This window comes from Colias eurytheme, chromosome 11 (genome assembly GCF_061535395.1).
Source record: "Colias eurytheme isolate Ceu_HAF_F1 chromosome 11, ilColEury1 Martin Lab GWU primary, whole genome shotgun sequence".
NCBI classification, from domain to species: domain Eukaryota; kingdom Metazoa; phylum Arthropoda; class Insecta; order Lepidoptera; family Pieridae; genus Colias; species Colias eurytheme.
The window spans coordinates 883,695-896,847 of NC_142990.1; the positions used below are offsets into that span (position 1 = coordinate 883,695).

At 35.4% G+C, this 13,153-nt stretch overlaps 1 protein-coding gene across 1 annotated transcript; it reads right to left on the reverse strand.

Moving 5' to 3' along the window:
• Positions 1-3,980: 3,980 nt before the first annotated feature.
• LOC149904324 (uncharacterized) lies at positions 3,981-5,586 on the reverse strand. The gene has a single exon (XM_090107573.1). It carries the CDS (start codon positions 5,584-5,586, stop codon positions 4,129-4,131), a length of 1,458 nt encoding a protein of 485 aa, XP_089963699.1. The 3' UTR covers positions 3,981-4,128.
• Positions 5,587-13,153: the final 7,567 nt, after the last annotated feature.

Genomic DNA, 13,153 nt, shown 5'->3' on the forward strand with positions numbered 1-13,153 from the left:
TGTTTTCCGTCTGCTTGCCTCGCACATTGTCTTGTGCCCTATGTCGAGCCAGGAAACATTATTAGCCATTGTTTGGAATTAACACATTTCGCTATGTTAGTGTTTTGGCAAGGATTTAATGTAGCTGCTGTAATTTGCATCATCCTGCTTTTTCATTATAAAATGGAGTAGTAGGTTATTTTTGTTTGGAAGAGTCAGGTTCGATTTACCACTTGCAGGTGAAAAAACCTGAAGATGTTAAATATAACACTTTTTAAGTAATTTTACATAAGCTATAAGTCATTGTAGCTAGAAGAAAAGATAAATAAAACATACCAACACTGCATTAAAAAAAGACGGGTTGCACTCCGGGAGTGCCGGCAGAAGTGAAAACTTGATTATTAACGTTGAGCATGTTTGATATTTTGGAATGGTATCCGTCTTACGCTTTTTCGATCAGGTCACGTGTCCTGACGCGAGTTTAAGATTTTATACCCATTACAGACTAAGATTACAGAAAAAGTGCTCAACGCCGCTAAAGAAGTTTTCACTTCAAAAAATCTGAAACAAATATAGTGTACCTAATCACAATGATTCAAAGAGCTTCACGTCCATATAAATTAATAATATGATCGACAAGAAAACATTGAAATACTTTTTGTAAAACAAAACTATCAGTAACCAAGTTAATTTAATTAACAATTATCTTGTAGAAATCACACTAAAATCACTCAAACCCGATATCAACCCGCGCCAAGACAACTAAACGACACACTTAATTCAATCACACCGATCGCTATCAAGCACGCCTGGTTATCTCACCCTCACTATTTACATACAAATACATACAAATCTCCGCCATAATCGGTTCCGGGTCACGTGCCTAGCGCGTCCAATGTTTCCTTCACGCTTAATAAAGCCACAATCTTCTCACAATACAAAACAGGCTGAAAAGAAAAAAGAGGGTAGCAGATTCCAAATTTGAATTTGATTATCGAAGTGTGCGGACTATTTATCATTTGTAATGACGCAGCGGAGGACGGCGGACGCGTAATATTGTAAATGCGTTCGGAAATACATTATTTATGTCTGTGATGGCATTCCAATTGAAAATGTTTAGATTGTGATGGGATTAGTAATGCGGAGATGATTGTAGCGGTGGTCGATATTTTGAAAGTTAATTTCTTTCTCTCTGTTTAAAGAATCACCCTGTTTAGAAACCTAGTCATTATTTAATACATATATCCTATCATTCTTAGATACATAGATGTAACTTTTATTTAAATACCGGAAGTATTAAATTCTGAAGTTCTACAGCTTCCATAAAAAGTTTTATAAATTATACATAGTAGATACGTTTCCCTTACATAAACAGTTTCCAGTGTAAGCAGTGAGCAGTGAACAATATTCAAATATATCTCTGTATTACGGAACACATTCGTCAAGAGGAGTTGCAAACATGTTCTCTGTGTACAGGGTGTTGTTTAGTGAGCATCTAATCGAAATTTATTATATTTAAATTGTAAGGACAATATAGTTTTATAAGGACTGTTAAAATTGTGCTTCTCTATGCTGTAGTATCCTTTCATACATTATTTATTATTTTAACTTACTGATTAGAATGAAGACCAGAACTTTTCAAAAGGTTGAAACAAAATAGTAATGTTTTAATTTTTTTAAGTTGGTACTTTCTTTAGCGTCTTTTTTCGACGTTGTTAAAAACTCGTCAAATACTCTACTAGATCGCTGTCTATATACACTGACTTCTAAATTTCACAAACTATAAGTGTCGTGAACAAACCAATTCAAAATCTGACCAATTCAAACATACCCATATTTTGTAGCTATAAAAAAATATTTCCTTAACAAAAAGCAACACCCTGTATCACATAGGGTAGCAGTGTCCCCAATATGAATATTTTCTATTGAATTATTCACAGCTCGGCGAGCCAGCGCGAATATTGTTCGTCTAGCATTTATCGGGACCGCGAACTTTGCCCATTCTCGACTCCGTGACCTGTGTTTATGATTGTACCTGTTTTTCTTTTAAAGTCTTTGGTGTTTTTGTATTTCTTTAAAGTTTTCTGTTCGGTTTCTTCTCGGACCTCGGTCCCTGATATTATATCCCATCTGAAAATGTTCTTTCAATGTTCAGTCATCACTTTTAAAGTATTCTAATTTTTATCTTCTTTGATGAAAAGAAAATATGTTTTTATGATCGTTGAAGTGGTAGCAATCCGATTGCCTTTCTTCTGAGGAAATTTCCGTAAGTAAGAAGACAAATACATATATGCTATTTAATTATTTATCTAATAATGTTTCAGTCTAGATTTTAAGAAGCTTTTTTTTTAGAAGTTTATATTTCAATTGTAACTGTTAGTATATAGGTCACAAGTAAAACCTTCTTTGGCAATAAAAGTATGTAAACCCAAGTACACGTATTTCTTTGTACTCCATTAGTTATTCTAAATCTAATTACAACACTACATCCTAGAATTATAAAATTATATCAGCCATCAAATCAGTTCTGCTATATTATTTTCGACTAATCGAATGTAGCATAATTGATTCATCCCTACAGCATGTCCAAAGGCATGACGAAAGGCTTGCGAACAAATCTGTTCACAGGATTTGGACTGCAAGGTCCATTTGAGTTTTGGTCGTAGAGAATACTGGTGGGAAATAGGTTATGGCAATGTTCATGTTGATTTTGAAACATCTGAATGAAGATTTAAAAGAACCTTCAAATGAAGCATTTAGATATGTCACATGAAGGGTGAAGCATATAAAACTTAATTGTCACAATTTTCTGCAAATTGGTGTAAAATAATACGAGCAAGCAAAAGTTTGTTTTATCAGACAGAAGATAGTCGATTGGAAGAGAAATTGTGGTATAACTCAACATTTTCTTTAACATATTATTATAAATTGTGTAGATTCCAATCAATTTTCCAACCTATATTATCTTTATTTTTCTACATTATTGATTGCTCTTCTTATATTCCCACCGCTTGTGTATCTCATCACATTAAGGTATCACCTTTTGATTAAATCACAAATCAAAATGTTTTAATTAATAACAACTTGTATACTTATGTATACCTACTACTTCCTATGAATCCATCATCGCGTTATTAGTTGATAGATCTCTTTTCAAGGACAGCCCTGCGACTATTAGATCCCTTGTTACATTCATAACATATTAGAATTAATATTCTCAATGAGATGATAGCTTCATCCATCCCCCAACCAATGATTAGCAACGCTACGGTATATTTCAGTTTCTATGGGTGCCTATTAGCGTTCTGAACAGCGTGACGTGTCGTGCCATTGGAGCGTGCCATGCATGGGAAAATGTATGCTACTTGCTCGTTAACGGATTCATCAACATTATGGATGTCAAAGATAATATGTTGTGGGAGATGGATGGATGGTAATAGTGTGAAGTGACTTTTTTATACTAATATGTATCTACTAATAATGTAGGTGCCATGATTTTGACTCTATCATGCCTGAATGCCGGCTATTTGAATGATGTTTTCTACTTTGTAATTTTCTATGATTAGGTACATATATAGATATGATATATAGTCTAGTCTAGAATTTAGAACTAGAATTTTTTTTCTAATGAGGCATTCATTATATTATTTTAACATGGTTATCAATTATATATAATGATCAGTCTTTATAAGAATTGAATGAGGTAGTTAGTAATAATATTTCTCGTTTTAAAGAATCAAAGTTGTCTTTGTAAGTTTGTTGTGTGCATATAAAAATATTTTTATCATCTCATCCCTTCCATGACTAGGTACATAATCACAGTCGAGTCTCTCGAAAACTAATGTGTCACAAACTTAACCATTGCATTATTGCAAATCTTTTACTGACCTATATTAATATTTATTTATACAAAGGCTGAAGAAAGTCAATGAAAAACAGAAATAATTTATACGATTTATTTATATTCCATCTAAATAAACTATTTACAAAATAAATACTTACAACTAATATTGCACAAGAGTGATTTGATAACAATAACAACACTGACTGATCGATTAACAGGCATCGGAAGAAATCTCGATACTTACTAGAATTGAATTACGAATATCGATTTCAAAATATCATGAAATAACATTGAAATTTGTAACACTACTTCTGGTGAATGCCGTTGTGGGGATAAAACTGTTTGCTTTTCTTGTAAGACTGAGACGGCGATATCTCGTCCATATCTCCTTCCTTGTCCTGGTGCGCTGTCATGTGCCTCGTCAAGTGATGCCGCTCCCGAAAACTCTCGTTACACACAGGACATTTCAATTTTTCCTCCCTCTTTCTTCTATTCGGATCCACGGTCGACTCACTCTTGTGATGTGTTCGCATATGATACACAAGGTCTGAAGTCATTCTAAAACTTATGCTACATTTCGCGCAGACGTTTTGCGCTGGCAACGAAAATGCAGCTAACGTTGATGGGAGTAAAGTACTTAATATAGCCGCGGCCGGATTGGCTATTAAAGGATTAACTGGCTCTCGAGGAGGTGCCGAAAATTTCATAAAGTCTGGACTCGGTTGTTGGAAATTCTGAACGCCAAAAGGGTAAGATGAACCTGCGGGGAGGTACGGCAGCTCGGGCCTGAATGGTAGAAAATTCATTTTATTCGGTGACATTTGAAGTTTTGCATCAGCTTTGCCGTGAAAATCTACATTCTTAATCGGCACGGTTGGTCGTTGTGGTATATGACTAGATTCCGGATAACTCGGAGATGAGGAAGGCATATTTTGCGATTTGAAAAAATTGTGTCCGTTTAACAGATGTGCGGGTGTCAGTAAATTGCTAAATCCAGCTTTATTAAAGTTATTCACCGGCGGCGAAGTAGCCAGCGGTGGACTAACAGAATTTTGATACATTAAACTGTCAGGGCTGACCGATGGATTCGGAATCGGTGATCTTAATCCAAAATTCGATACTTTTGTAAAAGCGCTCTTTGGTGAAACCTCGGGCTGTTTAGCAAAAAATCTATTTTCATACCTTGCTCTTGTTTGCACACTGATAAGAGTCGGATCATCAAAAATCTTATTCTTGTACTCCGGTAAAAATTTCGGCGGGCGTGCGGCACTTTCGTTGGAGTTTGGCCGGCTGCGCGACTTGTCAGATGAATCAGAATCACTCGCATATGTGGTCTTACTTGGGTATTCATCGGTGCCAACATCTATGTTGACGTCGGAACCGAAACCGGGTGATATGTTGTTATTTATTCGAACTCTATCTTCATCCTGGTCTTTGGAGTCTAGCGTATTATCATTGGAACATTCACTGTGTTTGAAAACTTCTGACACTCTTTTTGTAGACTGCTCCCATTCTTCTGTATTGAACAACTGCTTGGATACTCGCAGCTGCTTCTCGGGTGGTGGATGCCGGGGTTTCTCATCAGGCATCATCAAAAAAGCCACATCGAAGGACCTTTTAGCGGCCTTCGCCTTTAACACAGTAGACTGCATGTCAGGTTTTAATTGTGACGTTCGCGCACTTTCTATGTTCAAATTCGATTCTTTTGAATCAGGGGATTGCTCTTTATAACTTTGATAATTATTTTGAATGTCCATTGTCATTGTTTCTTCATTTAATATATGACACTCGGAACGAAAACTTTGCTCACTTATATCGTAGTCGTGGTATAAAGACGCGTGCGTACTGCCCGCTCGTAACTTTGCGAATGCGAGTGTATATTTAGGGTGAAAAATACGTGAGCGGGGCGCAAACTACCCTTAATGAAGTCTTTGAAGTTGGGAGGCGTGGTTATTCGACCAATGGGAGTAGAGAATGGGGCGGAGCTTCGATTGTTCGACCAATGTGATGCGAGGATTGATAGTGAGCAAGAGAGCTCTATCTGGTTCAAGATAATAATTGCCGCGAATTGTGAGCGCATGGAATTGTGGTAGGGTCAGCTTGACAAAGACAGTATGATGTTGAGAACCGAAAGCCGATTTTGCATGTGTATCTTCTTAATATCTATAAGAACTTCGTGTTGCAGGTTTTTATGTAATTGAAGTGTTATTTAAGCTAGATATTATTAGAAAAAATCTATGGAAGTAGGATCCTAAAATAGAACTGTAGTAGTAAATTATAAAAAATTTGGTAGGTGCTATTTAACGAACCAAAATTTATTTCATAAAAAATGACGTATGGCAGAAAAAAAATATTTTTCAAAATTATAAGTATGCTCTTATTTGTTTGTTATTATTCTATGCCTATACAAACAAATGTAATAACTTTCAGAACAATATGAAGATAAAACTAAAATATAAGGTACTAAAAGTTACTTTGATCATTATCCTCTGTTTATCTCACAAAACACGGTGCTAGAAAAAACTCCAACGATTATGATTGCAATAAATATGTTTTATATGTGGCATAAAAAATGATACCTTCAGAGTCGGCGTAACCCTCGAGTGTATGGATGAGATTGCGAATAATGCTATTAACACAGACGCTTCTTCTCAAATTGATATCCTTAACGTTGGAACTGGAACCGAAAACGAACTCTATGTAAAAGCCAATAAAGTTGCAAATAGAATGAAAACTATAGAAGCTAATACTCCTGCTCGTGGTAAAGAAAAAGCTACTTTAGTGGAGATAGATAAGGTTGATATAAGTTTGCAAATACTGGTTAATAGAAATGAAAAGAAGTCTCAAATGAGGTCTGTTCAGTAGTGGGCAACGATAATAAGATGGGCGCAGACGTTAAAGGAAAGCCATTTGTCAGATTTTTACCATTTTTTTGGCCATTCGTTTTCGCTTCATGAAAATCTGTTCCATTTATTTTCGGCTAGCGTTAATGAGATTTTTTTGATTTAATGAGAATAATCCGTAATGATATTATTGTCTTTAGACTTGTCGGAGGTGAAATGTGATGAATAAATCGTTATTTGTATGAAAGAATGGTCAATACGCTGAAAGAAAAAAAAATACATATGAAAAGATTTGAGAAGATTAAAATTGCCTTTATTTTATTGCACCATTTTGTTTTGTATTTTTAGGGCCGATTTTTCAATGCTTGGATAAAACTTATTCGTCGAATAATGTATAAAACTACTATTTTTAAAACGTATTCTAATTGCCCGTATTTGACAGTTTACGTGACATTTTAATATTATCGTGTAATACTTGATTGGACGGATAAGTTTCATCCATGCATTGAAAAATCGGCCCTTAATGGAATATTACAAATCTATAAAGGGATATAAAATTATGAATTTTTATATTCATTCTAAATTATTGATTACTTTCAAATTAAAGCAAGCCAATTTATACCACTCATTGTGACTAACGCACTGTGTTTCATTAGATCAAAAAAATTTCCCTGTGCTGTTTATTGTATTTATCGATCAAGGGATGTATTTACAATGTAAGAGTAGAACACCCACGTGTCAATTTCTTATACTTTTTTTTTAATAAAATGGCAAACTTTAGGTGAATTTTTCATGAAAAATATTGAAATGTATTCTGAAATCATAACTGTCTAAGATATTTATTTTAAATAAATATAGACTTATAAAGCATCTTTGGGCGCATATTATCCAGTTTTTATTTTTGGAAAACTACCTCCGAATACCGAGAAATATATTTTTTTCAGATTTTCGTTTTTATTTTTTTTCTCCCTAAAAACGCAAAAGTGCGGCTTGTCACTAGGATAGAATTATTGCTCGTAATAAGGTCTATCACTCATAAAAAAACCACGCCGCACTATTGCGGTTTTTAGAAGGAATCCAATTTCTAAATATAGTGTAAGGGTTGTCAATAAATTTGACCATCATTCTTTTTATTTTGTTTTGTACTATATTTTTTACCATATTACAATAAATGAGATATTTAGGCATGAAATCTAATGACCTGCTTGGGAAACCTTTTTTTAATTTTTTTTTTTTATTTATACTATTGATAAGCACGTGTTTGAGGAATTATTTTTTTCGATGAAGAAGCTTGCGATGTTGTAAGTATGTAAGTTATATCTCTTTTTATTCCTTGTATATCCACACTTAGAAGAAAAAAAAACTTGTTTTACCTTTTTGCGACAACCCTATGTTGTGTTTTTTGACCTTTTTGAAAATGTCGTATTCTTCCCAAAAACCGCAATAGTGCGGCGTGGTTTTTTTATGAGTGATAGGCCTTATTACGAGCAATAATTCTATGCTAGTGACAAGCCGCACTTTTGCGTTTTTAGGGAGAAAAAAAATAAAAACGAAAATCTGAAAAAAATATATTTCTCGGTATTCGGAGGTAGTTTTCCAAAAATAAAAACTGGATAATATGCGCCCAAAGATGCTTTATAAGTTTATATTTATTTAAAATAAATATCTTAGACAGTTACGATTTCAGAATACATTTCAATATTTTTCATGAAAAATTCACCTAAAGTTTGCCATTTTATTAAAAAAAAAGTATAAAAAATTGACACGTGGGTGTTCTACTCTTACATTGTAAATACATCCCTTGATCGATAAATACAATAAACAGCACAGGGAAATTTTTTTGATCTAATGAAACACAGTGTAACGTTACGACCCATTCAGTTTCCAATACATTCTCAACTATTCAAATTTTTAACTCAATTTCAATATAAATCGGTTATCACAATAAATTGATCTTATCAGTGATGTTTAGTGATAAGTAATTGGTGGCGCGTGTTTCGGTTTATCGAACACGTGACTGAGGGTTGATAATTTCGCAACACTGAGTTATTGGAACTTATTTGGTATTAGTAATCAGTATAAATACATTTACTATACTTCTCCTATATTTAACTACAAGTTAGACTTTTTAAGGATTTTCTATCTTTCAAATTCTTCGGGTAGTTTAAAAAATCATAGGTTTCATCACTGAATTATAAAATAAATCCTATCAAAAATAGTGTAGGTATTTAATATTGAGTAACACAACAAAGGGTTTTGTTAGTATGTTCTATTAACCCAGACCTAACAATTTTACTGGATGATTTGATCTACCATCTAATATTCGATCTGGCAAGGTGGATGATGTGATCAAATTAGCTTAAAAGTTAAAATGACATTCTAAAAGTCAAATGTTGCCTTTGATGCAGTGCGGCCAAGAATCTTATGCCACCTGCCAAGTTAGGTGTGAAAGGGATAATAAAACATACAGGCGTTATTCAAAGTAATATTTTCTTGTTACAAGTTAATGTTCATACTGAAATCTCCAGTGTATTAGATATAAGCTTCTTGAGTGCGGCAATACAATTTTATCGTCAATCTATGGGACAATTTGATACCACCACTTGAGATTATTTTCCATTAATTGGTTATATCATATATCACTAGGATAATTTTCTTGAATTGGAATAATTACAGGAAGGAATGATTTTTAATTTATTTAAATTGAATTTTTAATTTGAAGTCAACACCTTATTCATATCTAACATCTTCAAGACCAAAATTCCATCCAAAATTAGCCTCAATACTTCTTTCTTGTAAGGCTCTTACCATTTGTTGTTACTACTGGAACAATAACAATCAGAACAGTCAAAGCTGTAACAAGTTACTCCGTGACTGATGATACCAAGTCAAGGGTCACATCTGCAACTTTGATTGGCGTGTCTATCGGTTGCCGTGACAACGGAGACAGATTAGTTGCGAGTTAATATTCTTTAGTGTCTGGGGACAGTAGTTGATTGAGTTCCGAGTATGGATGGGTTGGCGTTCACAGTTGTAGTGCTTTGTTTTGTGATAGTTTGTCTTTTGTGTATTGTGGAAGATTGAAGGTACATGAGGAACGATTGTGTTAATTAATTTTTATTTTTTATTAGGCACAGATAATTTTGTGGAGGTATAAGAAGTTTTGGAAATATGAAGTCTTACAGTGGTATAGTTCATTAGGTTTAGCTTAAATTTTTGCATCTGCTGATCTGATCCTACATAAAGAAGTATTTCGTATGACTGATGCAAAAAAATTACGTCACAATCACATAATGAAATCGGATCGTTTTAATTAATGACGTTCAATTATTATTTAAAATAGTGTTTATATCTAAGCGACAAAATAAAAGTAAAACAAATTGTTACCTACATAACTAAACAAAACTTATCAATTTAAACAACCAGTAAAGTAACATAGTCAACATCATAAACCATTATTAATCTGTTAATCCACAATACCACCTGCATTAACATCATATTAAAATATGTTTAGCCTAACCATAAATGTATTGAAAACTAATACCGAAATACCATATGTCGTGTTGATTTTAACAATACTTGTATTGTCCTTCTAAATGCCCTTTTATAACGTTTCTTGATTTGCAATTTTTATCTCTATCCCCTGATACTAAGAATTAAATTCGTCGTTCGTTTCTTGCATGGTATTGGTTTGTTGCACTATTGAATTGAGATAATCATTCCCTTTTAATTCTGGATCAGCTATCCTGTTAATCATTCATAATTGTGCTACACGACATTGGACTTTATGGGATTACTGTCAATGTTCAAAATTGATTGTCATCGTCATTTACAATTTTTGTATGTAGTTAGCAAAATTTAAAAATTGTTCTAAAGAGATGTTACACAATTTTGAACTGTATGCTCTATACTAAGAATTTAATTTGGGTTACAATGTCATTTTATATTTGGAGTAGTTATAGGATTTTGTACCTATTTGCATTGGTATACAGTTCAATCTTTTTTACTTATCTAAACACATGGAAAAATCATAAAGCTTAGGATTTCTATACATGAACCATTAAGTTCGTCGTATCTTTCATCGGCTGATTTCTTAAATTAAGTAGAACTGCTACCTACCACATTACTAACTACATAATTATATATAGATGAGCAAAAGAAATTTGATTTGATTTACAGACGAAAATTCCCTTATCCCCATAAATTTTTAATCACATCATCCACCTTACCAGACACAATATTGCAACTTTAAACCTTTTCTACAATAAAAGCATCTACGAAAAGCCGCGTTCAAACCATTAATTCATAAAGCCCTTACACACTTGTTTATAAAGTTCAGTACCATATGGTATAAAAGCCAGGACAATTCGCCCCCATGCCCCATACTGGCCTATTACCATATGTGACACGTTAAACGCTTTGAATAGAATCGTATTGAAGTAGACACTATTATTTTTATGCAGTCTATTGGATGAAAAAAGTGTATTAAAAAGTTTGAAGAAGGAGCGCTGAGAAATCTGAGCGTACTTAGTTAAGATGGAAATTTAATCTTCCTTAAAAAGTAAGATTATAAATAGAAGAGCTGCTAATATTTTTTAACTGTAAGTAGGTATTGGTAAAAGGGAAATATACGTTAGAGCGGGTGAATATTCACGCTACTTTATTTGCTCCAAATATTTAAAAACTGATTTGTAGTATTTTGTTAAATAAGTAGGTAATATTATATCAAGGCCAAAAAGCTACTTAAGTAAATGAGGGTGGTATAGCTATCACATGTTAGATATATACATTATACATTATGTTTACCATACTTTTAATCTAATTATAATATATAAAGCTACACTACCACTGACTGACTCACTGACATCGCTTTTCTCGGAAACTACGTGGAAAGTTGGGGGGATTTCGACGTGATCGTGTAGAGGTGCGCCGAGCGACCAGAGGAAAAATATAGCGATCTCGATCACCTTCGAATACCGAGTGGACCCCTGGTGGTGCGCAGAAACGGTGCCACCTGGAGGGGGGGTGTCTGAACAAAAAATGCTCGGAACTGGTGGCGATTACCAGGGGTGGTGGAAAAATGGGGATTTTCGCGAAAACAAGATGGCCGCCGTACTTTGCCAAAATCGCCGTTCTTAAACTTTCCCTCATCTCTCGAAGACGGTCAACGGCCCGCGCAAACGGTAGCAGCTGCATCTGGGGTGCTCAAACTAAATGTGTAGTAGGCCTCGAGCAATTACCACAGATAGTGAAAAAAATTCAAAATGGCGGAAAAAATGGCCGCCGCCATACAAATGCTAAAATGGCCATCGCTGGTCCGATCGCGCTGAAACTTGGCACAGGGGCTTTAATCGAGCCGCACATTAAGTTGGCATACTCATAATCGAGTTTCCATCGCTGGTCTCCGAGTTTCATACAACGCGAAATTCGACGGCTCTCCGAAACGGCGCCAGATAGGTGGGGGGTGTAGAACTAAAAAATGATCAGAAACATGGGGCGCTACCAGGGCAATCGAGAAATTTCAAATTGGACGCAATTTTTTTTTCAAAAATGGCCAATTTTTCAAAGCAAGATGGTGGCGCCGGTTACGATTGGTTTACGATCGGTCTGAAAATTGATTTCTGTGCTCTAATCGGCCAGATTTACAAAACTGCATACTCAGAATTTCTCTCCGACCCTCGGTTTCCATTTTCCATACATCACGAAATTCAACGGCTCTCTGAACCGGTGGCAGGTAGGTCGGGGTCGCCAAAGTAAAAAATGCTTCAAAACCTGGTCCGCTTCCAGGCATATAAAAATTTTTGGTAAAAAGCGAAATTTTTTTTTTCGAAAATTTTGTATGGAAATTTCCATAGTAGGAAGGGTAATTGAATAGCAACGGCAAAAGACGGCGCCGCGGGCTGCTTGCTGCCCGCGCACCGCGCAACCTCGAAGGTCGACAGCCTCCCGGAGTAGAAAATATTTATTAACTTTTGAACTACCGCACGAGCCAAGCGAGCGAAGCGAGCGAATCACGGCAGCGGCTGGCGTAAATATTCAAAGAAGTAGCGATGAGCGAAGCGACGAGCGAGTTAAGTAAACTTTTGAACTACTGCACTAGCCAAGCGAGCGAAGCGAGCAAGTCACGTCAGCGGCCGGCGTAAATATTCAAAGAAGTAGCGAGGAGCGAAGCGACGAGCGAGTTAGGTTAACTTTTGAACTACCGCACTAGCCAAGCGAGCGAAGCGAGCAAGTCACGTCAGCGGCCTGCGTAAATATTCAAAGAAGTAGCGAGGAGCGAAGCGACGAGCGAGTTAGGTTACTTTTGAACTACCGCACTAGCCAAGCGAGCGAAGCGAGTAAGTCACGTCAGCGGCCGCCGTAAATATTCAAAGAAGTAGCGAGGAGCGAAGCGACGAGCCAGTTAGGTTAACTTTTGAACTACCGCACTAGCCAAGCGAGCGAAGCGAGCAAGTCACGTCAGCGGCCGGCGTAAATACTCAAAGAA